Here is a 26,873-nt window from a genome sequence, read left to right as displayed (position 1 = left end):
TAGTGACCTCTTACCAGCTCTGCCCATCTGGCTAGGGGTGTGACAGAAACTGGAATTCAGGGTTAGGGGCGCCTGCACAGCCGCGCGCTCACAATCTCCAGCCAGGGCTTCTCAGCACTAAGTGCATTTGACACCGGGCCCTCGAGAACCACCCGGCCTACACGCAGGGGCTTAAACTGCAAAATATTAACCCTGTGGAGTTGTTCAGGGGACACCATCAAGGAGCCCAGAGATAAAAAACTGAGCTCTTTCTGGGCGTCAGGGAGGTGGCGTTCGGCAAGGGTCTGGGAGTTCTCCCTGCTCAGGGGCCCCAACAGCACTGCCTGGACAGAAGGACCGCTTTGATCCGCCCAGACTGCCGCTCAGACAGCGCGGTTTGCGGGGACAAGAGGGTGAGAGCCACAGGTGAACCCCTGCCCTCCAGGCTCCGCCCCCAGCACTAAGCCCCGCCTCGCTCCCAGACTCTGCCCCAACAGGCTCCGCCCTGCAGGTATTTATTTTTTACCTACACGCCCCCTCCAGTAGGCTCCGCCCTTTCCGCCTTTCGCCACCCTAAGACCGCCCCTTCCACAGGCTTTCCCACTCAGGCTCCGGCTTTTCCTCCAGTCCCGCCCCTTCCTTGCTGACAGCGCTTCCGGTCGCGTGGGTTTTGCGAGCGTGCTGGTGTCCAAGGGCCGGCGGTTTGGGCCATGGGGGTCCCCAAGAGGAAGGCGTCCCCCGCGGGCAGAGGCAAGCGAGCCCGTGTGGAGGAGTTTACGGGCGTGCAGTTCAAAACCCAGCTGAGGGACGCGCAGGGCCCAGGGCCTGGTGAGTGAGGCCGGCGTGGGGACAGCCAGCCACAGACCTCTCACGGTTCGGGGGACACGGGGGTTCCGGTGACCGCGCGTCCGTGCTATGCCATACCCCGGGCAGCCTCCCCATCCTGTCGACCGGGATGATCAGGAAAGCAGAGGAAGGGATGTCGTTCACATGCGAGCGTCAGCCCGGAGCAGTTGAGCCGGACAGCTTGCTCTCCCTGGGCTGTCGGTAGCTGACCCCTTAGGCACCCCTAACCTCTGCCAGCCCAGAGAGCGGCGGGGGTCACGTGTGACAAGTCCCACAAGGACCTCCAGCTCCTTGTCAAGTGACTAGGGTCGGACTCGTGACTGAGACGGACCGGATTCTGTACCTTGCTCTCACTTGGTGAAGAGGGTGACCACACTTCACAACTTCTTATAACCGTGTCACGGTGGTTATGAGGGACACCAGAGTTAAGCATGTTGTGCTGTTCAGACGTCAATGCTGTGGTAAAATAAGCTAATGAAATATTTCTCTCAGGTAAATAATGCCACAGGGCTTGGTGGCGCAGGCCTTTAATTCAGCACTTCGGAGAGGGAGGCAGAGGCACCCGATTCTCTGTGAGTCCGAGGCTAGCCTGATCTGCCTAAGAAGTTCCGAACCAAGTACACCTGACTTCCTCCATTAGGAGTGCTAGTAGGTCAGGAACAGAATTGGAGCTTGGTGCAAGTGACATCCGGCAGGGAGCGGCTGCTGACGTCCTGAAGAATAGTAAGCTGACTGATAGCCCAGGGACTCAGGAAGCACTATCCAGAGAGACTGTTTCAAAAAGGATTCTCAGCTAATTTTTACTTACAGTTTTTATTTCTAAACTTTTGGTGCCCACCCTTGGTAGTTTGCTTGGGAGAAGATGCTATTTTCAGCACAGAATCCAGCATTCCACCTTTGCATCGGTCATGCCCTAGCAGCTGTTGTCTGTGAGGTAGAGATCAAATGGGTGAACAAAACCTTGATCTGGGTCTTGGTATTGTGGATAAAGCAGATGTCAGTATAGTCACGCAATCACAAGTCTTCCAGAGTAGACAGCCGTGCGTTGTGTCCAAGGTGCCTGGGACCTTCATCTGTGAGATAGAAGGCCTGCCCCAGATTGTAGAATGGTGTAGGGGACAGGAGCCTTTGTGGCAGGAGCAAAGAGCAAGCTTGGTTACTCAAAAGCATATGTCTACATCTCAGGGACCAGCTAGAGAGCAGCATGCCATCTGAGCAGGCGTCAGAGGGACAGCTAGCTTGACAGGCGGTAGGTGGAGGGAAGTAATTGGAAGATGTGGCAACGTTGACGTCTAGGTAAATGTGGGAATTTGTAGGTTTTTGTTTGAATCTAGTTTCAGATTTTCCCCTTTCCCTCCCTGTTGGTACTTGTTGTCTTCCTGTGATAGAAATGCTACCAAGGATAGGATTGGTGGGTGGGTGTCAGGGGTGTTTCCTTTATGCCCTTTTGTGCAATGGAGGGGAGCTTTGGGGTCCCATTGCAGAGATTGCTCAGTGGACCAGGGTTAGGGCTAAAGTGATGATCAGTGTAGTCAGGATCTAGAGCAAGAAAGGGTCTGCTTACATCTGGTTCTCTTAAGGATGCCGGCCCTTCCCTGGTGACGGAGAAGGCCGCACTGTGAATACAAGTGTGCTAAAGGTTAAATGTTCCTCCCAGATCCCTCCTTGTGCCCAGTCCATCCTTTCACTTGGCGGTCCTCCTGGGTGTCTCTAGAGCGTCCTCCGTGGTCATTAGTCTCTGTTGTGCTTGTGGCCAGAGCTGTCCAGGCTGGGGCTCTTTCCGTAGCTCCCATTCCACATGCCGCATGAGGTGCTCTTTGAAAGCCGTTGCTCTGTGTCACTCCTCTCGTGGCGTCTTTTGGTGCGATCCTACTGCACTAGGTTAATAACCAAAGCCATTGCTACTATTCCATCTAGCCTGTCTGCCTGTCTTCATCTCAGGCCGTCCTCCCCACTCACCCAGCCCCAGTCCCGCTGTGCCTATCCTCACTTTGTTCCCCCAGCTCACTCTTTCATCATCAGGAGGTCTTACTTTGCAGATGCCTTCCTAGCCCTTGGTCAGAATCACACTCTGCAGCCTTGCCCCTGCTTGTCTTCATAGCTCTCACTCTGTAATACATGCCTGCTTAAGGGACTGGTAGGGCCGTTATAGCTACCCATGCAGTCCACAATATACCACCTTGGTGGAGGCCATTTGCGGTTCGCTTACCAGCTCACCCCAGGTCTGGTATGGTAAGTGCTCAGCGTACAGTAAGTGGAAGGATGGGTGTGAGCAAGGGTTTCTTTAAGAAGGTGTTAGAACTGTTCTCCCTGCAGTGGCAGCCCTTGGACTCCAGCTGTCTGGAAGAGGCGTCGGCATTGTGAGTGAGTGGCTCTAGGACCTGCGGGTAGAGCCGCCAGGATACGGGACACCTCCGTGAGGATGTCATGGCCCTTGCTTATTGCCTCACTGGTCTGCTGCAGGTGCCCAGGGCAGCGGCACTGCTTAGACAGAGCGCTTGGAAAGGTTTGAGCTGGGAGGATTGCTGTCGGGTCACCTCAGTGCTGCTGGCTTCGAAGGGTTCACTTTGTACTGTATGTGAACCAGAATTATCCCCTTTATACTTTATAAGCCCTGTTAGGTATGCCTTTATCCCTGCTCATTTCATAGATGAGGGACCAAAAACTCGGGGCTCAGTGACTTGCCCACCGTGAAGCTAAAGGTTGCCGCTCTAGGATGTGGGCCCAGGTGTTTGGGTCAAATTTCAGTTTTTGCCTGCTGTGTTCTCACTTGGTATGCTTGTGGTATAAGGACTTGCTCCTTGCTCCTCAAACCTGACCGGATGTTACAGAATGACTTGGATCAGCCACATAGACCTGCTGTTCAATAAGAAAGATGTCGTTGTCTATGCAGCTTATAACCCTCACCTGCAGACCCAATTCCTCTTCTAGAGCTGGAGCCGTGGTTGCAGCCTGAGTTTGCTCACCACTGGCTTCATTCCTATGTTGCCCTCATTTGAGTGTTTTTAGGATGTCCACCTGGGTTCATCTGCGAGGGGCTACCATAACCAAAGACTGCATGCCAGATGCTGAACAACATTTATGTGTTTGCATTTCTGGGTAGAAAGAACTCAGGATCGTGTGCATGAAGCTCTTTCTGGATTGCACAGAATGGCCTCTCTCCGTGTCCTCATATGACCTCACCTCTTCAAGGAGGATCTCTCTGGTGCCTCCTTCTTAGCAGTAGGACGCCAGTCCTATAGGATTGGGGCATCAACCTGATGACCCCAATCATCCTTGTCTCTCAGGAGCCCTGTCCTCAGATAATCTTGTAGGAGTTGCAGCCTTAACCTGACCCTTCAGTTCAGTGGGTTCTCTGCCTCTTCAGGTCCGTTAGGTGTGGGGATCCCAGAACAAGGAAAGTGTAGGGGCTGTGAGGGTTTCTGAGGAGATGTCCCATTGGCCTCTTATCTCTTTCTTCAGCTTTGGAAGCCTTTGTCTCTGCTGCCAAGGAGCTACCACAGGAAGCCACGTGTGATGTCGTTGAGGGCTACATCAAGATTTCCATGGAGTGTGCGGAGATTTTCCAGCTCCTGAGTGGAGAGAAGCGGCCTGAGAGTGAAGTAGGTGCTTCTCACCTGTGTGATGCAGAGGCCGGTGTATGTGGCACTGAGCTTGGCAGTGTGACAGCAGCTTGCTTTAGGAAGTGAGCTCTAGTCCCAGTGCTTTGCCTCTGTGGCCTTTGATATCATTTTAAAGCGAAAGAGCAGCTTTTCTTTAATCGTTTATAAGGAATGTCGTAAGTCAAGGTTACAGTTTGTTAAGAATATTTATTCATTTATTTTTCTATGAGTGCTTTGCCTGTATGTATGTATGTATGTATGCATGCATGTATGTGTGTGTACGTGTGTATCTATATGTGGGTGTGTGATGTATGTGGGTATGTGTGTGTGTATGTATGTGTGTGTGTATGTATGTGTGTGTGTATGTATGTATGTATGTGCACCACATGCATGCTTAGTGCCACAGGGGCCAGAAGAGGGCGTTAGATCTTTTGGAACTAGAGTGCAGACGAGTGTGAGATGTCATTTAGGTGCTGGAAACTGAACCCAGATCTTCTGCAAGAACAGCCAGTGCATTCAACTGCTGAGCCATCTCTCCAGCCCTAGCTAGGATTACAGGTTCTTAGAGTGCGCTTGGTTTGCTTTAGCAATAAGCCCTGCTACACTCAGAACACGCATGGAATTGATTTTACAGAGGTTGAAAATTGGAACTATTTTTGAGCTTGTTGATCTCAGGACTCTTGTTGTCAGTCTAGAGAACTGAATGTTCTCAGAGCGGTGAGTTTCAGTCTCAATAGAGTTTTGTCCTTTTCTTTCATGTTGTGCTTGTAAAGCTTTAAGCAGCCTCTTTTCTGTTTCTGGTTCAGAAACAGATGGCGGCTGAGGCTGTTCAACTCTGGTCCACTTCCCTGTTGTTTCGGCTCAGGATCTGGGGAAGGCCTAGCTTTGTAACTTGGTAAGCAAGAATGAAATGGTCGATAGTGTTCGATTATGCCTTCGCAGGTGCTGCTGATATTTCAGGTTTTTGAGGCCATACTGTTGAGGACAGCCAGTGATCTTGCGCATTTCCACGTGGTGGGCACCAACATCGTGAAGAAGCTGCTGAACAACCATATGAAGCTCCTGTGTGAATCCCTCTATGCCTCTGGTTACAGGTGGGTGCCTGCCTGTGTATATGCTGTTACTGAGGCTTTGGGGACCGTGTCTTTCCAGCCCCTCCTTCACCAGTGACCAGCAGGGACCGTTGCTGTCTCATCATATCAAGTGTCCTTTCTACTCTAGCCGCCTTGTGGCTTCCTTCACTGCCCTGGAGCCCAGACACGCCTGTCCTGCCTAGGTGGTTCTTCTCTCAGGTGGTCATGGGCTCTGTCTTCCGCAGCACTTTGCAGAGGAGAGGTCTGTGTGGTCTTCACTGACCACCTTAGGTCTTTTCTGTCTCCATGTCCCACTTTAGTGTCTGCATGTAGACAAGTACCTGTGCAGCTGACACAGTGGTCCACATCTGTGCACTGTCCTCTTCCCATAAGTATGGGAAGGATCCAGTGTCTAGAGCATCACCTTGTATGGAGCCACCACTTCTGGCAAGCTTAGAGCAGAAGGCTGCCAAGATACCTCTTTGAAGTGGTCCTTTGTGTCCTCAAAACTCAGTGACTGAGATGTGTCTGCTCAGTCACTGATGATTACTTGAGAAATACAATTTTCATCTTTAGCATTGGGCATAATGGCTTATACCTTAATCCCAGCACTTAAGAAGCAGAGGCAAACAGATCTCTGTGAGTTCAAGACCAGCCTAGTCTCTACATAGTGAGTTCCCCTTCAGTCAAAGCTACATATATAGTGAAACTGTCTCAAATAATAATGACATTTTTTTCCTCATTTTTGTTTTAGAATCTTTCCTTGGCTTTTAAATTCCTTTTAAAGTTTTGTTGTGCTTAAAAACTACGAATGAAAAGAACATTTGTGTTTCCTTCTTTTTCCTGGTTTTGGGTAGCAATTCCTAAGCCAGGTGTGCACTGGGCTTCCTGATAGTGTTTGCCTCTCTTCCTCACACTTGGTTTCCTGTCCCTGTGCAGGTTGGCTCGAGCCTGCCTGGATCTGATGGCTGCCATGGTGACCCAGGGTTCTGAAGCCGCCAGGGATGTGTGCAGCTGTTTTGATTTGAATAAAAAAGCCTTGTATAGCCTGGTGACCAAGAGAGATTCAAAGGTGAGAATCTCCCAGTGTCATGCTTGTCCACAATTCCCTTCCCTTGGTCTCTACACCTGACAAAGACCTTTCCCCACCCAGCTTCAGAGAGAGGCCTCAACAGAGCCTGAACAGTTGGGACATCCGGGAAGATGCAGGCCTTCCTAAGGAGGCGAGGTGGGCTTGGTGGCTTAGGGCTCTGGGCTGAGAGAACAGTTTGTAAGCACCCTCTCTTCTGAGTGACTCGAAGAGCCTTGCTCTGCCCTAGCTGAGTTTATCCAGCTCCCAGGCCTCTTGTCTTCTGTCCACCCTAGGGAAATCCTTTAGAATTCAGCCCAGAGGACCCCTGGGCTCTGTGGTACTCTTGTAATGGGTAGAGGCTGCATGTGCCAGTGAGAACGAGGGCAGGAATGCTCTGTTTTCGGGAGCACTGCGGGAGTTCAGCCATAGCTCTAGAGGCATCACTTGGGTTTGACAGAGCTCTGGGGAAGGAAACCCAACCAAGACCAAATTAAGTTTCCAGCACAGGGGCCAGCTGCAGGTCTTGGTAGCACCTGTTCCTGCTTGCCAGATTGGCTCCTAATGGTGGCCAGTGGTGTGCACGGTCAAGGCCCAAGTGCTCCCTTCCTCCCGAGAAGAGCACAGTGAACACATACCACCCCGTTTGTTGAGCTGGAGAACTATGTTGCTCTGTATTTCCCATGTAATGGTATGCTAGCTAGTTGTCCCAGTATGCCTGGGGATTGCATTTCTTAATTGTTAGAAGGTAAACCGAAGGGTTAATAATAATGCCACATTTTTATGGCTCTAGGAGACTAGCCTAGTATTGAGGGTTTTATGACATTATACGTCAGGCAGTGTCTGAGGGAAGAAAAGTCCAGGTCTTAGTGTCTCTTAGACCCTGTGCTTTATTAGCATGTCAACAGATTCTCATCAGTGGGCAAGGGCTTTGGACATGAAATGCATTTATAATGAAAAGAGTGTTTGCTGTTTACACAGTAAGGCAAATGTTGAAGTTCTTTGGTCTTATCTGGCAGTAAGCCTAGCAGTGATTATCCATCAGATAATCTATTCTCCTCCCCCCCCCCCCCCTCCGATTTAGTTATCCAAGCTAAGTAAAGTAGACTGGCGTAGAGGGGCCACCCAGACAGCCTGGATGACAGGGAAAAGCCCAGCTCAGGCTACCCTCCCAAACCCCACTGCAGCAGCTGGTCCACCTCCGGCTCTCAGGGTGGGCTATTTTACCACTAGGACCTGTAAAATGGAAGCTGTCACATTGAAAGTTCTTGTGCTGTGTTGTGTGATTTGCACAGGCTACCGCAGGAGCTCTGTATATGTGGTCAGTGACTCCGGACGTCAAGGGGCTTTAAAAATAGAGCAGCACAGGAAGCCTGTGTCCCAGCCTTAGCTGGTGCCAGCGCCTTTACCCACTTAGCACCCCGCCTTGTCAGTTGACTTTTATAGCAAATTCCAGACGTGAATCATATCTCAGTATAAATATTTCAGCATGCACTCTTAGCAGAAAAAGGTCTGTTTGAAAACAAAGCCACAATGCCATTATGGCACTGCCACCATTAATAATTTCTTACCGTGAACACCCAGTTTAGTCTGGGTCTTCCTAGCTTAAAAAAACTTTTTATACTTCTTGGTTCCAACTGGATCTAAACAAGATCCATTTGTTTGTTGTATTTGGCTGGTAGATTTGTTGAACATCTTTAAACACCTTAAACACCCGACTTTCCCCTTCTTTATCTGTGGTTGGAGATGGAGAGTCATTTTGGTTTGTAAGGTATGTTTCAGTGTTCCTGAAGAAACAGATCAGGGCCCTGTTCACCCAGCCAGTGAGAGCATTGGTAAAGCCTGTGCCAGAGAGCGGCTTTGCCAGCGTTTCAGTCTATTTTAGAAAGTGTTTCAGGAGTAGAGAATTTCATTCCTTTCTGGGGTGACAGCCCTGTGAGGTCATGGGGTGGGAACGAGGAGTAGGCATGGGCTGTCTTTCCGTGGGAAAGGGATGCCTCTGGAGGGTTGGTGGAGATTGGTGAAGGATTGACAGTGGCCAGCCTGGGGAGGTAGACATCCGTGTCTCTGAGATTTGTCAGGCTAGTTTCTGTACAGTGTAGGATTTGAGATTAGTTGGGGTATAGGATGGGAACCAACAGGTGGTAACCAGATTCTTTTCATTTAGAAATTCTTTGTTAGAGGAATCACAGGAAGATCTAGTCCAACTCTGCTTATATCCACAGTTCAGAAAAATCTCAATGACAATAAACTGGGATCCCAGGGCCCTGACTCTCGGTGCTTCAGTGGATGCTGCTGCTGATGTTGATGCGGATGCTGATGCTTTCCTAACTCATTTGCACAGTGTCCATGCTCCCCCTTGGCTGGTGTTGAGCGCTGGATGAGATGACAGTGATTCAGTGTTTGCCACAGTACCTGGCATGCATGGAGCAGGTGCTCAGTATACATTGTCATTGTCCCCACCACCATCACAGTGACTGCTACTACCTCTTCTGTTGCTGCTAAGTTGGCCAGGAAGATCTCCTGGTAATGCATCAAGGCACCTTGGAGTAATTTGGGACTGAAACAGTTTTCAGTTTAAGTGGTGGAGGCTCTTGGTACACGTTCCAGTGCTAGAGCAGCTGTGGAAACCTGTGCCTTCTCTTCTTGTGCTGAGACATGAATGTATCTTAACAACAAGACTGTGGGGAAAGCTGATCACATCCTACAAGTAAACAGAACAATAGAGACAAATGCAGGTCCAGTCTGCCACGCTCAGGAAAGCCTGCAGCCTTAGGACCCTCGAGGATATAGAAGGTCAATACCTCCTGTCTGCTGTGTGTCGGTGTTGCCCTCAGCCTGGTCACTGACTTCTTGGGAGCCTTATGCAGCTGCTCTGTCCTCACTGTCTTGGTCTTTGTGTCCTGCCTCCCTGGGTCATGCCGATGCCTGTGGGCCATCCAAGGGTTTATAACATGAAGCATCTGTGCTTTAGTCTTTACTGTGATTTAGTAACTTATTTACAATATTTAATAAAAACCAGATATCACCACGCTGGCTTTTCATCAAAAGCAGCACCATGTCTCCATTATCTCTGGCTTTTTGAAAACACAATAGATTGTTTTCATTAGCAAGCAAGAGGGAATGGATCCCAGCAGGCCTAAGGATCTTTGGCCCTATCCTAGAGTGAACTAAAGAAATTTATGTCATAAGTCAGGGAAGGGGCACGACTGGTTTCAGTCATACTTTTATATAGAAAATGGACTCTAAAAAGAGGCAAAGGCAGAGAAGACTTAAGGGGTTGGGGAAATGCAAAGAAAGTTAACTTCTCATAAAGAACGAGGAATCCGAGACCACGAGGCCGGCGATACTAATCTGGAAGGTGAGCGTGCCTCTGTGTCCCTGTCTCTGGGGGCTGCATGTGACATGAGTCTCCTTTGTCCTCCAGGGAGTGCATGACGTCCGGCTGGCCTACATCCAGTTCGCCCTCTCCTTCCTCATTGCGGGCGATGACAACACCATCGGGCAAGTGCTGGAACTGAAAGGTGGGCGTCCTTCTCCGCGCTCTGAAAGCTTGGAGTTCAGAAGAGCCCACTGCAAGTGGTTTCTGCCAAAAGAATCTGCAGCCTTGGTAGCTGCGGTCTGCACTGCAGTGCTCAGAGGTCGTGTTTGTGGGAAGGCTTTGAGCAGTTGTGTGTTGATACCACTGGTTGGTGGCCTTTGAGGCTGTCAGAGTGCTGGGCACAGCCCGAGGCAGGTGAGGAGAGGACGCACAGAACCATGGCCTGATTGCCTGACTTCCTTAGCACCTGCAGCTTTAAGGTCTTGTATTTATCTGTTTTTATGTGTATGGGTGTTTTCCCTGTGTGGATGTACACACCACGCACATGTGCTGCCTGCAGACGGCAGATCTGGAGTTAGAAACAGTTTTCATCTGCTAATGTGGGTGCTGGGAATCAAACCTGGGTCCTTTGGGGGAGAAGCTTGTGTTCTTAACCACTGAGCCATCTCTCCACTCCCAGTAATTGCATTTTTAAAATGAAGTGTAAGGGGTTGGGATATAGCTCAGTGGTATAGCACTTCCTTAGCATGTACAAGGAGTTTGATTCCCTGCATCATCATAAGTAACATAGATAGACAAATTTAATTTCTTCAATGACTGCACTCCATGCTATCAGAATATCAAGGCACCAGGGAACTCCAGTTTGACCAGCTTCTGATGACGGCTTCCTTTGTGCAACCTTGTTAGAGCGTATTCGGAACATTAGTGTCGTAGTAAGCATTTCAGAAGGATGGTGACTGCCCTGGGGTAGCACATGGCAGTTGCTCAGTCAGAGTTCTAGTCAGACCCTCATGTCCTGGCTGAACACCGGGCTGAGACCTTGGAAGAGTCCTCGGTGTGCTACAGCCTAAGTGTCTGCTGACCAGTCCTTCTGTCTCCCCAGGACAGGGATCTGAGCTTCACGCAGCAGGTGAGGGTAGGAGTGGAGGCCGGACTGTCTGTGGTTAGCCTGGGCTGTGTGATGGCTCCGCTGTCTTGTGGCAGAGCATTATGGGAGGAGATCTACTAATTTGCCTAGGGTCTGCATTAGTGACTTTCCTTGTTTCTGTGGCGGAGTACCCAACAGAAGCAGCTGAAGGCCGGAGGGCTTTGTTCTGGCTTGTGTTTTGGGGGGGAATAGTCTTTGGTGGCAGGGAAGGCATGCAGGAGCTTGAGGCAGCTGGTGACATTAAATCCATGGTCAGGAAGCAGAGAGAGATGAATGCTGATGCTCAGCTCACTTTCTCCTTTCTATTTAGTCAGGGAACCCAGCCCATATTGTTGACATACAGGGTGGCCTTCCCTCTTGAATTAAACTTCTGGAAGCACCTTCCTAGATGTGCACAAGGTTTGTTTTCATGGCAATTTGAAATCTAGTCAGGGTCACAGTGAGAACTGACCATCGTAGAGCCTCAGTTCCCCTGCTCTCCCCGGGAACTAGCTCAGGGTTAGGCTGCGGCTGTTAGGGCTCCCCTGTGGACCATCTCATCCGCCTGGCCTCGCTAAAGGATGAGCACGTGCCCATATACACCGCCAACAGATAGCTTGTTCAGGACAGTGGGCCTTGTGCATTGAGGCTTTAAAGACGTGTGATGCAGCAATTCTGTGTTTAGTCAGTTGTCCAAGGAAATAATTAAGGATGTGAGTAGAGGATTGGTTAGGGATTGGTCTCCTGGCTGTCCATTAGCAAGGGAGGAGGTGAGCAAATTGAGTACTGGTTGTCAGGTAGAAAATACACACAGATGTCAGTGTTTGAGTGACAGGTGGCTGAGTGTAGAATAGCATTTCATGAACACTGGACAGAGACTATGGACCCAGCAGAAACCAACAGTCAACTAGGCTATCACAGTGTTGAGGTTGAGTTAGAGGGTCATGATTAACTTGAAACATTGGTTTGGCTTAAAACAAAACAAAACAAACAAAAAAAGATGCGTTTTCTGTTGTAGAAATTGTGTGTTGTTTTAGGCGGGTGTGGATCAGTTGTAATCTCGGAAAAGGGCTCGTCAAAGTGAAAGGCAAACAAACTACTTCCCACCCCAGCAGCCTCAAAAATGATGGCCGTCTTAAGCATCCCTGAGCTTGCTTAAGAGAGAGGGGTTCCCAAGGACTGTGTCACGGGGTCCTCTCCCAGATAGGACCGAGTTGCCTTTGCTTCGTGTAAGAAAGCATTAAATGTGGCTGGGCCAGTACCAAGCATCCTGCAAGTCCTGCGGTCATTTTACCCTGGGCCACGGAGCAGGTTTGCTCTTGAAAACTTGTGTAATTAGTACAGAACTGGAACCAGGTGTGGTGTTGTTTGCTCCTCATTTCAAAGCACCCCGGTGTTTAATTCTTTGCAACTTTTGTTTTTAGAATTTATCCCCTGTATTTTTAGCTCAGGCATAAAGGAGGATAAGATTTCTACCATCAACATGTTGTTGTCTACACTGAAAACAAAGGTATGTGTCCATCTTGGTTGCCTTTGAGAAGGCCTAGAGAAGGCCTGTAAATGTAAATGATGCTATTTACACGTCTGCCCGAGCTCACTGGAGTTGTGCTGCATAGTCTGCCTGTTTCAGGTGTCTTAAGAGACATTTTTAAATGTGGTGAAAGGATCAGGACTTTTATATAGAGACTTTTATATAGAGATATTTTCAGTGGTCAGTGAAAAAACTGACCCTCCAAAATGAAAAGTCAGAAGCCAAGGTTACTAAGCACGGACAATGCATTAGGTGGTATTTGCCATAGTGTTTCTCAGCTAAGGCTGTTTGACTCCTTCTCCCCCAAGGGGAGACCATTTGGAGATGTCTGTTGGTAGTTTTGATTGTCACTATGGGACATCCTACAGTACATCTCCCAGAGTGGGGCTTGAGAAACCTGCTTACACCTGAACCTACAGTTGGATTTTGCATCAGTACCACCCAAGGATACATTTGGAATACTTGTTCCTGGACCACAGTGACAGGGATTTGGGGTAACTCTGGGTGGGGCAGAGGTCCTGAATGGGGTCCTCTTTGTAAGAAGCAGTGCCTGCTCCCTAGACAGAGATGTGGTGAAAATTGTTTAGCAGGATGCTTGTCATGGCTTTGTGAGGGTAGCCGAGTGTGGGACCACTGATACAACCACCACAGGGAGCCGTGATAAACCCTCCAAAACAAGGCAGTTTTGAATGATGTGGGAAAAGATAAACCATGTAAATAAAGGAGACACCCAAACCAAAAATAAACATGACCTCAGGCAAAAAAGATAATCAGCACACACGTGCATTGTGGGTATAGGTGGGCGGGGCTAAAAGGAAACACCAAAATGGTAAGTGGTAGTCTAAGATATTTGGAGATGTTGGCAAATTTTTCTCTTTCTGTTCTTTCTTTCTCTCTCTCTCTCTCTCTCTCTCTCTCTCTCTCTCTCTCTCTTTCTTTCTTTCTTTCTCCTTTGGTAATAATTCGTCTCCCCTTGGTATGCATACTTTTATGATAATAGAAAACAGTGAACAGTGTTGTAAAAGTTATTGACTTTCTTTTTCTTTCTCTTTGTGCTGCTTCCAGGTCATTCACAATAAAAACATCACGAAGACCCAGAAGGTGCGCTTCTTTACTGGGCAGCTTCTGAACCACATCGCCGCTCTCTACAACTGGAATGGGATCACAGATGTCCTCCCTGAAAACCCAGAAAGCAGTGAGGTAATCTGGGTTTGCTTGTCTTTATCTTTGTGTGACCCTCACAATCAGGAGGAGGAAGCATCCCAACTACTGCAGGCCTCTAAAGAACTCCCTTCTGATCTGTTCCCTTTGACTTTTGGCTAGATAGGTAAATTAGTGTTAGTTCTTTGCTAACTATTATGATATGTGGTACAAATATATGACACAATTTACGAGGTATTTATTCTAGTCTTGGAGCAATGAGCATAAACCTTCTTTTGTTTTTAATGAGAAAATAGTTATCTCCTGCTGAGTGACATTCTGGGTGGCCCTGTGGTGCCTGCCTAGTAGGCTTAGAGGACTTCATTTTTAACTTTAAGAATACAAGTTTAAGCTCAGCCCTCTTAAGAGTATTGTTTCATGGTGATCAGTGCAACCTTGGTTACTTGCTTGCATTTTAAACTGACCTCAAGCATTTGTTTTAAAATAGCTCTTAGTTGTCATCTGGTGACACTGCCCTGTTTTTATTCTGTAGCTAGGACTTTGGAATTGATAGTTTGTTAAACCTTCTAGGTGTCTGCTGAAGAGGCGGGGAAAGCCATGGTGAGGGACCTCGTTCATAACTTCCTGATAGATCTCTGTTGTTCTCGAAAGCATGGGATTAGTTTTTATGACGCCTCGTTGGGAACTTCTGGCAGGTAAAATACATTGCCGTGTGAGCCTGTGTGTGTTCCTTAAAGAGCGGCACATCCTGACTGTCCATTGGAAACAGCTAAGAGGAGGCACTGATGCTTGGAGTCAGAATCATGAGCACGATTACATTTATTTTAGGGGTTGCTGTGGGAGACCTAGAGAGAGTCTCTCCATCAGGGGGCAGAGTGCTCACAACAGCAATTTAGGCACACAGAAAAAGGAGCATTTACAGTGGAAGGTAGTGCATATGCATGCATGGGTGTACTAAAGACAATGGTGGCTTCTGGATCTGAGGAAGAGTCCCCAGAGTGGGCCTTCTTAGGCAAGGGAAGCCTGCTGACAACGGCCTTACAGTAGCCTGGAGCTTTACCCCACCTTTGCTGAAGAGGAAGGGGGCCACATAGAGGGCAAGGCACTTGTCCTGTGAGCAGCAGATTCCAAAGCTGATCCATGTCATAGCTGAACAGGCCCTGCTCCTCCTACATGCTGCCAGTGGGTAGGACAGCAGAGTGGCGTTTTTGTCTATTTCCTAATTCACAGTTATGAGATTTTATCAGTAAGGAAATGAGGTCCAAATCTAATGGTATTAATTCTTTTGAATGTGTTTTTGTTGGCAATAGCTATATATATTTTTTCTTTTCTTTAACAAGGCAAACAATCAATCTGCCCCGTCTTCATTCACTGGTAAAAGGTTGAGTGTGTTTTCTATTTTTTTTTTTCAAGACAGGGTTTTTCAGTGTAGCTTTGGAGCCTGTCCGGAACTCAGAGATCCGCCTGTCTCTGCCTCCTACCACCTGGCTTCCTTAGTAATATCTTCTCCTCTTCTTGACTGAGGAGCATTTCTTTATGAATTCAGGCTGGGTGTGGTGTTACACACCTTTAATCCCAGCCTTTGGAAGGCTGTTGGAGCTTTGTGAGTTCAAGGCCAGCCTGGTCTCCATAGTGAGTTCCAAGACAGGCAGAGCTATATTATAGAGAGACTTTGTCTCAAAAAACAAACACATACGGGCTGGGGAGATGGCTCAGCGATTAAGAACACTGGCTGCTCCTCCAGAGGGCCTGAGGACAGTTCCCAGCAACCACATGGTGACTCACAACCATCTGTAATAAGATCTGGTGCCCTCTCCTGGCCTGCAGCATACATGCAGAACACTCGTGCATAAAATTAAAATTAAATGAATAAAAATAAACACACACACACACACACACACACACACACACACGAGAGTTCAGTCACTTGTAACTTGCAGTGACTGAAGGGACATAATTGACTCCTTCAGCATGGTACATGGTGGGAAAGTCCTGTGACTCTGGATTTGTTTTGAGATTATTTTGATTTAATTTATTACATTTCTCTTACTTTTTAATATTTTTTCTGTGTGCTGGGACTCAAGCTAGGGCTTTGAGCATTCTGGGCAGGTGCTCTACCTCTGAGCTGTATCTCTAGCCCTAACTTTAGAAAAACTTAATAGTAGCTTTTTTTCTCATCAGAATGAACTCATTTTTCTGTTAAAATGCAGCTTAAAGAGACTAGAATCCAACACAATGTTACAACCATTAGAAACTGGTTACACACACCCAGCATTTCCCCTCTCTTAACTGTGCTGCTGCAAACAGGTGCAGTTAATGTGGGACTTTTGAAACTATCGGCAGTGTTTTTATTTAAGGGTTGGGGAGGGAGCACTGTGCTGGTTGGAAATGGGGAGAATTGAGGAATTAAAGGCAAGGTGGCCCAGCAGTCATGGGATTCATCCCCTCATTTCTTCTGGTAACCCTTGCTCACCTAGCCCCTCTGTTGTCACTGTCATCGTCCCGGCCAAGGCTTCTGTGACTTCTCACAGCCATGAATAGTTATTTCTCTGGTCCTAGTCTGATGGGCGAGAAATGGTCAGAGCAGAGGCTGTCATTGCCTAGGATGGTGGTGCCGTACACTCGGTGGTCAGCCAACAAGGTTCCAGCATAGAGTAAGGGTGCAGCCTTCTCTGTAAGGGTCAAAGCTGCCTACCCCACACTGCCACTGCGGACTGAAGTGCCCACAGGTGAAGAGCAAGGTTGTCACTGTCAGTAAGACTTTAAAGGCAGGTGGTAGGCCCTAGGGTGGCAACCCTGGTGAGCCCTGAATTAGAGAGCAGGTGACAAAGCCTGGAGCGTCTACATGCTCTGAAGTAGTAACTCTGAAGCTGCAGCCATAGAGATCCTGGGCCTGGTGCTTCCCCACTGAGGTTTACTCTCAGCGGGCTTTTGTCTGTTGGCCGGGCTGGTGCAGAACGTGCCTGCTTACAGTGATCTCCCCCCTTGAGCCTCCTGAGCAGTGTTCAGCAGCATGTTATCAGGCCCAGCTTCACTCTCATCTTCATCTTGTGCTTGAAGATGCCTTTGTCTGTCTGGGGACACCATGGCTCTTTCCCCTTGGGATTCCTTCCCTAGGGCTCAGCCCCTGCAGGCCACGTCATACCCCATCAGGTACACTCTCTTACGTGACTGCTGTGTCCCTGAGAGCGACTTCTCTTGCTGACCCTCTGGCCTTGTCCCTGTTCCTAACAGAGGAGGCAACTTGACACTCTTGCACTTCTTGTTGAGTTTGAAAACTGCGGCTGGGGATGAGCTGGTGGCCAGTCTGGTGGTGAATATTCTGAAGGTGTGCCCCGACCTGCTGACAAGATACTTCAAGGAAGTCACCTTTTCCTTTCTCCCAAGAGTGCAGTCCACTTGGCTAAACAATGTGAAGCTGCTGAACAAGGTACAGAGCACAGCACAGCCGTTACCTGCGTAGGGCAGCATCTGGGAGTCGGGGCCAGTGTGCATGCCGGTCTGTTGGGATGTGCAGTGAAGCCCTGTCTCAGGGACAAGGGGCTCTTTAGACCTAGAATTTGGTGGCCTTGTCCTCTGGTAGCATCGGCTTCTCAGTAGCTGTACTTGGGATTCTCCTTTTGACACGCTTGAGCTCCTTTCTGACTGGGAGTTGGGCTGTGTCTGTGGAGTCGGAAGAGGACTGTAGGACTCGCAGGGAGTGAAGTGTTAGAGTGGTGCGGACTAATCCCTTCCCAGCCCCACTCCTCTGCCGGCACAGCTCTAGATCACACGGCCATTCTTGAATGCTTGGTGGGGGTGGGGTAGGTTTTGTAATCTTTGTGTCACCTCTGCAAGGTCTTCGCAGGCCCAGGGACCCTCCTGTGTCTTCCCACACGCAGCACTGGGGTGGCAGGTACCTACGCAATCATGCCTGGTGTCTATGTGGGTTCTGGGGCATTGAACTACAGGTCTGTGTACTTGTGCACCAAGTACTCTTACTCTCTGAGGCATCTCTAGAAATCTGAAGGTTGAAATGCTGTAAGAAATGACACTTCAGCACTAATGTTGACGTTCAAAGACCTGTGGATTTTGAATTTTCAGGTCAATCAAAACAATCAATAGTAGTGACACCTGGTGTGGCTAAATAAACTTTCTCTCTGATTTATGGTCTTCCTGGTCGGGGAAAGTCCCATGATTGATTGCTGTGTCTCCGTTTGGTCCTGGCATTATCTGTAAAACCAGCTGTTTTACTCATATATTTCCTGGTTTTCTCAGAGAACCTATGTGTGCAGGCCTCTGCAGAATCCCATGAGAAGCACTCACCTTGGGGAAGCTGCCCTGTGGCCAGCATCTACCCTAAGAGCTACTTCTGACACTGTGTAGCCCCATGCTGCTGAAGGGGCACTTGTGGGGTTTTATAGCCTGGCTTGAGTCCTTATGATGCGGCTTGCTTACTGTGTGGCTGGTAATCCCACTGGGGTCCAGCTTCGATACCATAACACATTTGTATGTATGTAATATCTCTCTTTGAAGGATTTTTGTGGAGCTTTAAAAGGACAGTGTGATTAACAGAGCAATGCTGGCTCACACCTTTAATCCTAGCACTTAGGAGCCAGAAGCAGTTGGATCTCTGTGAGTTCAAAGCCAGCCTGGTTTACAGAGCCAGTTCTAGGACAGCCAGGAATACACACAGAGAAACCCTGTCTTGAAAAAAGGGGGGGGGGGAGGATGGTGTGGTTCGTCAGGCTGACACTGGAAGCCCTTGTTCTGATAGCTGTGTACAGTGTGTGAGTGGATCTTGGGTTCTTACAGTCAGTACTTTCTTCCATTCATAACCCACTCTCTTTCTTCCCTCTTTCAGATCTATGAGGCCCAGCCAGAGATTTCCCAGGCCTTTTGGACCAGAGAGTTTATCCCCTTACCAAGACTCCTTGCGATGGTGATGGTGACCACAGTGCCTCTGGTGTGCAATAAGGTCATGTTCACTCAGGCATTAAATGTAAGTCACAGGGAGAGAGAGATGGGCTGATGGAAGGGCACTGGCTGCTTTTCCAGAGGACCCAAGTCTGGTCTTTGCACATGGTGGCTCACAACTATCTGTGACTCCAGTTTCAGGAGATCTGACACCTTCTGGCCTCTGCTAGCATTGCACACACGGGGTGCACAGACAAATATACGTGCAGGCAAAACATTCACACACATAAAAACAAAGGTAAGTTACACACAGACACAAACACCAGCTTTCTCTTGCAGAGCCCTCTGCTGACCGCATTTGACTGTTTTGTCAGACAGGGTTTTAGTTTGAAGTCACCTGTGAGGGGCAGATCCATTCACTTGCGGTTAGCATTCCTTCCAGAGGTGACTAGCATGGTGTCCTCGTCCCTGTTTCAGTGTACTGTGAGGACTCCATCCCTCCACACACACGTCTGTAGTCCCGTGTGGGTGTGGGAAGTTTCTTTTTTTTTTTTTCAAAATTTAAAGAAACTTTATTGTTTTCTTATTTTCTCCAGAAAACAGTCTATGCAATGCCAAATTAGTTAACTTCTCAACTCATGGCTTCTCATCCCTGTTTAGTTCTCAAGACAATTTGAACTTGCCTACCATTCCTTCTCTTGTTACAATAATATATGATACACAATCATTCTTTTTTTTTTTTAATAATCATTGGTATAATTTATTTTTTTTCTTTTTCTTTTTTTTATTGAGAATAAGAAAAAAAAGTTTCCGCCTCCTCCCAGCCTCCCATTTCCCTCCCCTTCCCCCCAATCTTCTCCCCCTCCCCCCTCTCTTCTCGCCCTCCCCCCACTCCTCTCACCCCCCCTCTCCTATCCAAAGAGCAGTCATGGTTCCCTGCCCTGTGGAAAGTCCAAGGTCCTCCCCCCTCCGTCCATGTCTAGGAAGGTGAACGTCCAAGGCTAGGCTCCCACCAAGCCGGAACATGAAGTAGGATCAAAACCCCATGCCATTGTCCTTGGCTTCTCATCAGAAACAGGAGGGGTACACAATCATTCTTAACAAGCCCCACTGTAAGGATTGGTATTGTCAACTTGAAAAAATCTAAAATTTCACTTATTTCTGCAGTAGAACTTCACTATTTCAGGCTCTCTGGAAACAGCGGGACCAAACTCTCTTCTTTCTTTTTTTGTTTTTTCAAGACAAGGTTTTTCTGTAGCTTTGGAGCCTGTCCTGGAACTAGCTCTTGTAGACCAGGCTGGTCTCGAACTCACAGAGATCTGCCTGCCTCTGCCCCCGATTGCTGGGATTAAAGGCGTGCACCACCACTGCCCAACTCTCTTATTTATTTCAAGGGCCTTTTGGACCAGGTGTGAGGATTTCTGGGGAACATTTACTTTGAGGGGCAGCTTTTTTCAGGCAGTGTTGGAGGAAAAAAAAATGATACTTAAATTTCACATCTTTTCTTAGTAGCTAAGGGCACTTGGTTTTCTTCCGATTTGTGCCAGCATCCATGTTGGGCAGCTTACTGCTGCCTGTAACTCCAACTCCAGGACATCTGACGCCCTTCTCATGACCTCTGCAGACACCTGCATTCAAGTGCCCATATTCACACACAGACACTCATGCATATAAATAAAAATAAACTTCAGAAAAATTCACATCTTTACTTATTTCTGGTAGAGGTCCCCCATTCCCCATCAGAAGCAACATTCGGAGGGCTCCTGATTTTTTGTTTGTTTGTTTGTTTGTTTGTTTAACCAGTGTCCTAGTTTTACGAGAATGGTTGTTGATTGTTGATACACCTGGTACTGGACTCTGGCAGCCCATTCTAAGCCCAGGTAGTCTGATGTCCCCCGAGAGTCTTGGCACGCAGAGAGCCATCCCCAGCCTTCCAGAGAGGGCAGGTGGTTATGTGACAGGAGCCATGGTGCTCTGCACAGGCGTGTGTCGGTCTCAGTTCCTGAGAATGCAGGGAACCCTTTGATGCCCCATTCAGGGTTCGTGCTGAGTGTACAGTGTGTGAGGAGAGGTGACCTGTGTGGGACTAGACAGAAAGAAAGGGCTTTTGTTCTCTGTGACAAATCATCGCAACATCAGGTCCCATCTGCTGTGTGGAGAGATTAACGTTTTCCCAGGGGCCTCAAGAAAACGGGAAAGAACTCAGTGTCTGCACTTCCTTGGGGGCCTCGTTTGCACTCCTACCCTGCCTAATCCCTGCAGTCAGACAACAGGCTGCCCTTCCCTTTCAGGACCAGGGGTTTTATCTAGAGGGGTGTCCCGTCTCCTGGACTGAGCGGCTCGGGAGTGACTGAGCATGTAGCTGTCTCTCCTAGTGGCAGCCACTCTGTGCTGGCCCAGGTCTGTTGAGCCACAGCCTATGCCCTTCCTGTGAGCTGAGACTTTTTACATGTTGGGGACGCATTGAAGTGAATGGCTTCTAAGGGTTGCAGTTGTGAGTTGTGTTTTGCTCTCTGCTTTCCTCTGAGAAGCTTTCCAACAGCATGTATTTCAGAGTTAGAAAGAGGAGCGTTTGCTTGTAGAAGTGGGAAATGAGAAGGATTTGGCAGCAGGGTCTCGAGTCCTGGGTTAGTTCTGTGCTCCCTGTACTGTGGGCACTTGAGAACCCTTTTTAAGGCCTGCCTTTGAAGGGATCCCAGCTATGAAGCCATTCCTGAGTTTGGAACACATCTTTGTCCTTACGTGTACAACATTTGCTTAAAATTGAAACTTCCCGGAATCTGGGGTACTAGGCCATCATGGTTAGTAAGAACACTCCGAAGGCCTTTTGTGTTTCGTTGTAAATCTCTACTGTTCCACCCAGAGCTCCACACACCCTTCTGTGGATGGGACCCCTGGGAGTCCTGGGAAGGTGCACATTCTGCTAGAAATGGTATAGGGCCAGGGTCTCTACTCCTGTGTGCCAGACCAGCAGGATGGTGGCTGAAGAATGCACTAATCCTGGCCAGGGCCTGGACCCATTTCCTCTTTTTGATAATGGGATCTATGGTCCTTGAGCACTACTCAGCCTCTGAGGTCATCGAGGACCTTGACACTGGAGAAGTGTTCTGACGGTCAGAAGTCTGCATGGCTGCTGTCTGTGCTGCACCGTCCTTTGTCACTGTCACGACACCATAAGTTGTGTGCTTTAGAGCGGAAAGCCCAAGGTTGAGTGACCGTGTGCGGTTAGGCTTTAGTGAGGTCCCACTCACTGTGTCACAGACAGCTGAGCGGATGAGCAAAGGGAAAAGTAGAATGCCTGGAGAAATGGGCGGGAACACCTGGTAAGAAAGGAAGCCAGAGACCAGGGCAGGGCTGCTTTTGTTATCCTTGTTTTTGTGATGGTCAACTCACCGTGGTTCTCCTGCCTCAGTCCCCTGGGTGCTAGAATTATATGTATGCACCACTAGGCTTGCCTCAGTTTTGTTCTTTCCATGACAACACTTTCTCTCATGAGAGCTGTGTTAGTTCAAGACTGAAGCCTACTCAGTGATCCCCTTCCTAAAGGTTCTGTTACCTCTCAGTACCACCACATTGGAGCCAGGCTTCTAGCATATGAACCTCTGGGGGACAGATTTTATCCAGGCCATCACAGTTGCTTAGTCCTCATAGAGGTGAACGGTCTGACATCTTCCCTTGCCTTCTTGCCAAGTGTCTGCTGGGGGCTCCTGTGCTGACGCTGCAGTCTGTCCTGGCCGAGTGCTGGTCAGAGACGGCTGACTGGGAAGTACAAGCTCCTTTGGAATTGCTTTCCTGGTGATGGCTGTGTCACCTCTTCTCACTGTAGAGTCCAGCCAGCTCCTATGCTTTTCCCCAGTAGTAACCTGAGGAACAAGAGCCTGCCATGCCCAGGTGTCCACCTGGAGACATGTATGGATTTCATTCTCTTTTCTTTCCAGTTGGACAGCATACCTGTGAAACACTCAGCATTATCCCTTATTTCGGTCATTTTGAAGAGAGCGTTGAAGACAGTTGACCACTGTCTGGATAAGGAGGCTTGGCAAGATTCCGGCGTGTACACAGCTGAGATGATGGAAGAATTTGTTCAGCTCTTCAGAGAAGCTTTGAGCAAGGTGCGTGCAGGTCCCTGTCTGAGTTTTTGCTTGCAGACCCCTTCACCAAATTTAGAAGAAAGGGCTGTCCTGGGAACATGGGTGGGAGCCAAGGAGTGTGTCTTCTTAGCTGCTGGTAGTAGAAGCCAGTGGGCAGGTGCAGCTGATAAATGTTCGCTTGTGTATCTCACGTAGAACAGGTCCTTGGGTGAGCTAAGAGTCAGGCCGTGCTCTCACCTTTGCATAGAAGCAGTGGGACCTGTGGCTCACTAGGGGCTGTGCTGTGCCTCTTCCCCCTGCCCGTGAGTGCACATGCACTGATGGTACTAGGCTCAAGTAAAAGCAAGTGCTAGTGGGTGGACTCCTGCTTCCCCCATGGCTAATTCTGCTAACAGCTATGGCTTTTGTACACTGGCAGTGCCGAGCACCCTGGTGGTGCTTGGCCATTTCGTTACTAGAGCTGTCCCAAGAAGGGTGAAAGAGCAAGTGGAGTTCTAGGATATACTGCAGAAGCAAGCTTGCAGGCATGAGCCTGCTCTCACCCACCCTCCTGCTTGTGTACACGACATTCACATGTGCTTGCTCCTCTTTCCTCTCTGTCTTTGTTTTTGCTTTTTCCCTGTTAGTGCATTCAGTGCCGTGATTTCTTTTCATGTTTCAAGTGACTGATTCTTCACTTCTCTTTCTCACTTAGATTTTGCCAGATCTGAACACGGTTATTTGGGTCTGGCAGTCATTTAAAAAGCAAGAGGTTAAGCAAGACCATGGGAAAGGGAAGAAGAGCAATAACAAGACTCCTGCCGCCTCTAAGGCTGTCCAGCATGGTGAGGGCTTCAGTTACTTCTGTTCCTGGCCTGGGACAGAGATGACGGGCAGCCTGGGATGGCTGATCCAAGAGAATCCTCAAGTAGCTCTGTATCAAATCTCTTCTGGCTATGAAGAGATCGTGTACCCTTTTTTGTTTAGGGAGAAGCATTAGATGGAATTGTAGATTGAATCTTAGTATCTGTTAGCAGTACATTCAGTCTTTATGCCAGCGCCATGTCTCTCTGAGGACTTGACTGCTGCTGCTTTGTAGATGGGTGAGGACTCTAGGTACTGTGCAGGCGGACGCGGGCTCTGAGGCCACTCTTGTTGGCAGGTGTGGTTTTCCATATCTACGTCTTGGTCAATTTTTATAGCAGCACCACAGGGCAGCCCTTACTGTGCATCTCTGTCACTCAGATGAAGCCTGGTAGCCTTGACCTGACCAGGCTGCAGCAGCGAAGCGGCCTTAAGACCACGTCCGAGGAACAGTGTCTATCCTGTTACCACACTGGTCCTTAAATGTAGTTGTTACGGTTTCTGTATTTGAGTATTCAGCATGCAGTTGGCTCTCACTTGTGGGATGAATGCTCCCCTGATCAGGGACAAAGAGCAAGTATTTGTCCTAAAGCAAGCTGTCTCCCTTTGGTGCAGATGATGCAGAAACCATCCTTTTGAAAGCTGTTCTGCTCCAGGTCATATGCCTCTACCAACAGGTTGTCCCCCACATGATCATGCAGTACAACTTTGACTTCAGCAAACTCCTAAAAGGTGAGTCTTAAGGGACAGTAGGCAGGCTGCCTCTGTTTCTGCCAGTGGGGTTAAAGGACAGTCCAATAAACTACAGCAGAGTCTAGGAGCTGAGGACCAGGAAGGGCAGTTTACTGGCAGATATGATCCACCACCATTACTTATTTGTACCACTATTTCTTTTGATAACTGGGCCCCCATAAATACACATTAAGTGAACCCTTAGGATAGCAGTGAGAGTATAGAAGGGAAAGCCAACCAACCTGTGGGAGCGGCTCCCAGGCAGGGCTGCCTAGGCAGCAGAAAGGAGAGCCCTGTAGAGGATATGTGGGCCAGGGTGTCAGCTCTGGGTAACCTTGTGTTCTCCTGATCTCTGTGCAGGAATCATCTCTGAGCAGGGCCCTCCTAAGGAGGTCCCTCCTATCTTACAGCACCACATGCTGAAGGTGGCCCTGGAACTGCCTGCCAGCAAGTTTCTGTGGCTGAAGGCACAGGTAGGAAGTGAAAGTTCCAGTCTCCTGCTACCAACTTGCCGGGCTGTCTTTTCTCTCCGTCTCCTCACACTTTGTCAGTCAGCACTTTTGCGAACAAGGCACATCACCTCTCCTTTGCTCTGACCCTGCACACCTCAGTGGTCAAGGTGGGACTGCCACCATGCCAGCAGAAAGCCGAGCCTGGCAGAGACAGTCTGCTGGGATCAGAATATTACCTCACGGAGGGAAGGTAAGCAGGTACTGATGCTCACCTGTGCCCTTGAACCCCAGATCTGTTCCTGCTGTGCACTGAGGGCATGGCCAACAAGCTTAAGTGTGCTTCTGAGTAGCTCAGATCATATAATGGCTTGGTTCTTTTTTTCTTTTTTAATTTAGCAACAATATTTAATTAAATTGCATTGACAGTTGCAACACCCTGGAGGAACAGTTACTTAAAATTGGGCACATTTAATAAGTGAATTTTGGAAAGCTGTCACAGCCTAGAGATCTATAAAATCTTTTCCATTTGAAATACTCTTGACAAGAATAAATCTGTCTTCAGAGAGTAGCTAGGTTCATTGCTTTGCTGTATACACAGTATAGTGAAAATACATTCATATTTTAAGCAGATCACCTTATAAAGATGGTATAGGTGAATATAGTCAAAACTGTGTAAGATAAATGTGACTATCTAGTTAAGATCAAAGATCTTAAAATATTTAATAATGTAAATGACTTGGTTCTTATGTACAATTTTTATATGGAACTAGTAGCCTGGAAATGTATGTTGGCATTTATACACACGACATTTCCAGAAAGGTCTAAGAATGCTGTGGCACTGGGGTCTCTCTTTCCGAGTTGAGGACAAGTCATCTTGGATAAGGACTCAGCACATGGCAGGCTGCACAAGGTACTTTGACCGCTGCACCCATATCCCATCAGACGAGAGTGCTCAGGACGGTTCGTTCTGCAGTACTCCAGCTCTATGTGGTGGGCCCAGGCAATGCTGTCCAGAGCCCTCCTCCCAGCCTTCAGCAGTCTCCATCCTGAAGTGACACGTTAGATGTTGATAGAGTTTCATACCAGCTGAGCTGGACCAATAGATCTTGATGATATACTAGAAAGTTCAGAAAGTTTTTTCACCCTGGTACTAGGGCTCGAACCCAAAGCCTTGTTGATCCTGGTTAAGCCACTGAGCTACCTCTCCTTCACACCTTTTTTTTTTTTTTTCTTCTAAATACAAGAAACTTGGGCCTCATCTTAAAAACAGAAGCAACCCAAATTGTCCTGTGCTGTGGAGTCAGCAGCAAGTCAGGAAGACAGCATTTGCAGGAGGATGTGTGAGCCCGTGCAGATGTGCCGATAAGACAATAAAAGAGAAACGGTTATATTTACCAGTTATGTTTTTAAAGGGGGAATACACATGTGAATGTGTGTACATGTTTGCATTCTCACTAAACTATTCATTCACATATATGTGCACAGATCATTACTAGAAAGACATGACAGAAAACAGGACACCTGTTACCTCTAGAAGAAATAAAAGATGGAAGAAGAGAAGCGTAATTCCTATACTCCTCTATAGGAACTCCTAAAAAGAAAACTCTGTGGAAGTAAAAGTGAAAGGGCAAACATGTCCTCTAAAATTAACAAGACACTAATGAGTAACCACACTGTGGTGAATCACTTGCCTAGGTGTGTTCAGGCGAGTCTTTAAAGAATGACAGAAACAGTGAAGGCAGAAGCAGTTACTAGGAGAAGGGCGGGCAAGTGGCACAGTGCTGTGTCCTTTGGTGCTCTGTGGTGTGGCTTTGTGAGTGTCACAAGGGGTGCCACACTGCGACAGTCTTTGTACACCAAAGAGGCTCTTACTGTGAAAGCAATGGCAGCATTAGGACACTAGGCGACGCGCTGTGCTCCACCCACCTCAGGCTTCTCAGTGCGTCTTCTCTGCTGGCACTGTGTACTGGACCAAGTTGTCTTACTGGGGTCGGCCTCTTCACCAAGGGCTGTGACACATTACAGAGAGTGGCCCGGGCTCTGAGGCCAAGGCTCTGTAGCCCTCTAAGGCCTGTGTTCAATGCCTGGAAGCTTTTTTAGAAGACTCTGTGCTGAATCCACTGAGTGGTTAGGGTTCACACAGTGTCCTG

At 48.4% G+C, this 26,873-nt stretch overlaps 1 protein-coding gene across 2 annotated transcripts in view; it reads left to right on the top strand.

The window, feature by feature from the left end:
* Positions 1-632: 632 nt before the first annotated feature.
* Positions 633-26,873, top strand: part of Urb1 (URB1 ribosome biogenesis homolog) — a 59,346-nt gene continuing 33,105 nt past the window's right edge. The window contains exons 1-14 of one of the 2 annotated variants that reach the window (XM_050164798.1): positions 633-807; positions 4,288-4,427; positions 5,370-5,521; positions 6,440-6,572; positions 9,997-10,093; positions 12,442-12,527; positions 13,614-13,748; positions 14,280-14,404; positions 16,944-17,139; positions 18,553-18,690; positions 22,544-22,717; positions 23,391-23,520; positions 24,155-24,271; positions 24,632-24,744. In XM_050164798.1, coding sequence (XP_050020755.1) covers positions 690-807; positions 4,288-4,427; positions 5,370-5,521; positions 6,440-6,572; positions 9,997-10,093; positions 12,442-12,527; positions 13,614-13,748; positions 14,280-14,404; positions 16,944-17,139; positions 18,553-18,690; positions 22,544-22,717; positions 23,391-23,520; positions 24,155-24,271; positions 24,632-24,744 — 1,854 coding nt within the window. In that variant the 5' untranslated portion in view covers positions 633-689. Of the gene's footprint in view, positions 808-4,287; positions 4,428-5,369; positions 5,522-6,439; positions 6,573-9,996; positions 10,094-12,441; positions 12,528-13,613; positions 13,749-14,279; positions 14,405-16,943; positions 17,140-18,552; positions 18,691-22,543; positions 22,718-23,390; positions 23,521-24,154; positions 24,272-24,631; positions 24,745-26,873 lie in introns of those variants that run through there. The other variant, XM_050164799.1, reaches the window with a different exon arrangement.

Source organism: Alexandromys fortis, unplaced genomic scaffold (genome assembly GCF_014885135.2).
Source record: "Alexandromys fortis isolate MF-2015 unplaced genomic scaffold, M_Fortis_MF-2015_v1.1 scaffold_162, whole genome shotgun sequence".
Taxonomy (NCBI): Eukaryota; Metazoa; Chordata; class Mammalia; order Rodentia; family Cricetidae; genus Alexandromys; species Alexandromys fortis.
Note: the sequence above shows the minus strand (reverse complement) of the source record. Positions and strands in the feature narration are given on the sequence as shown.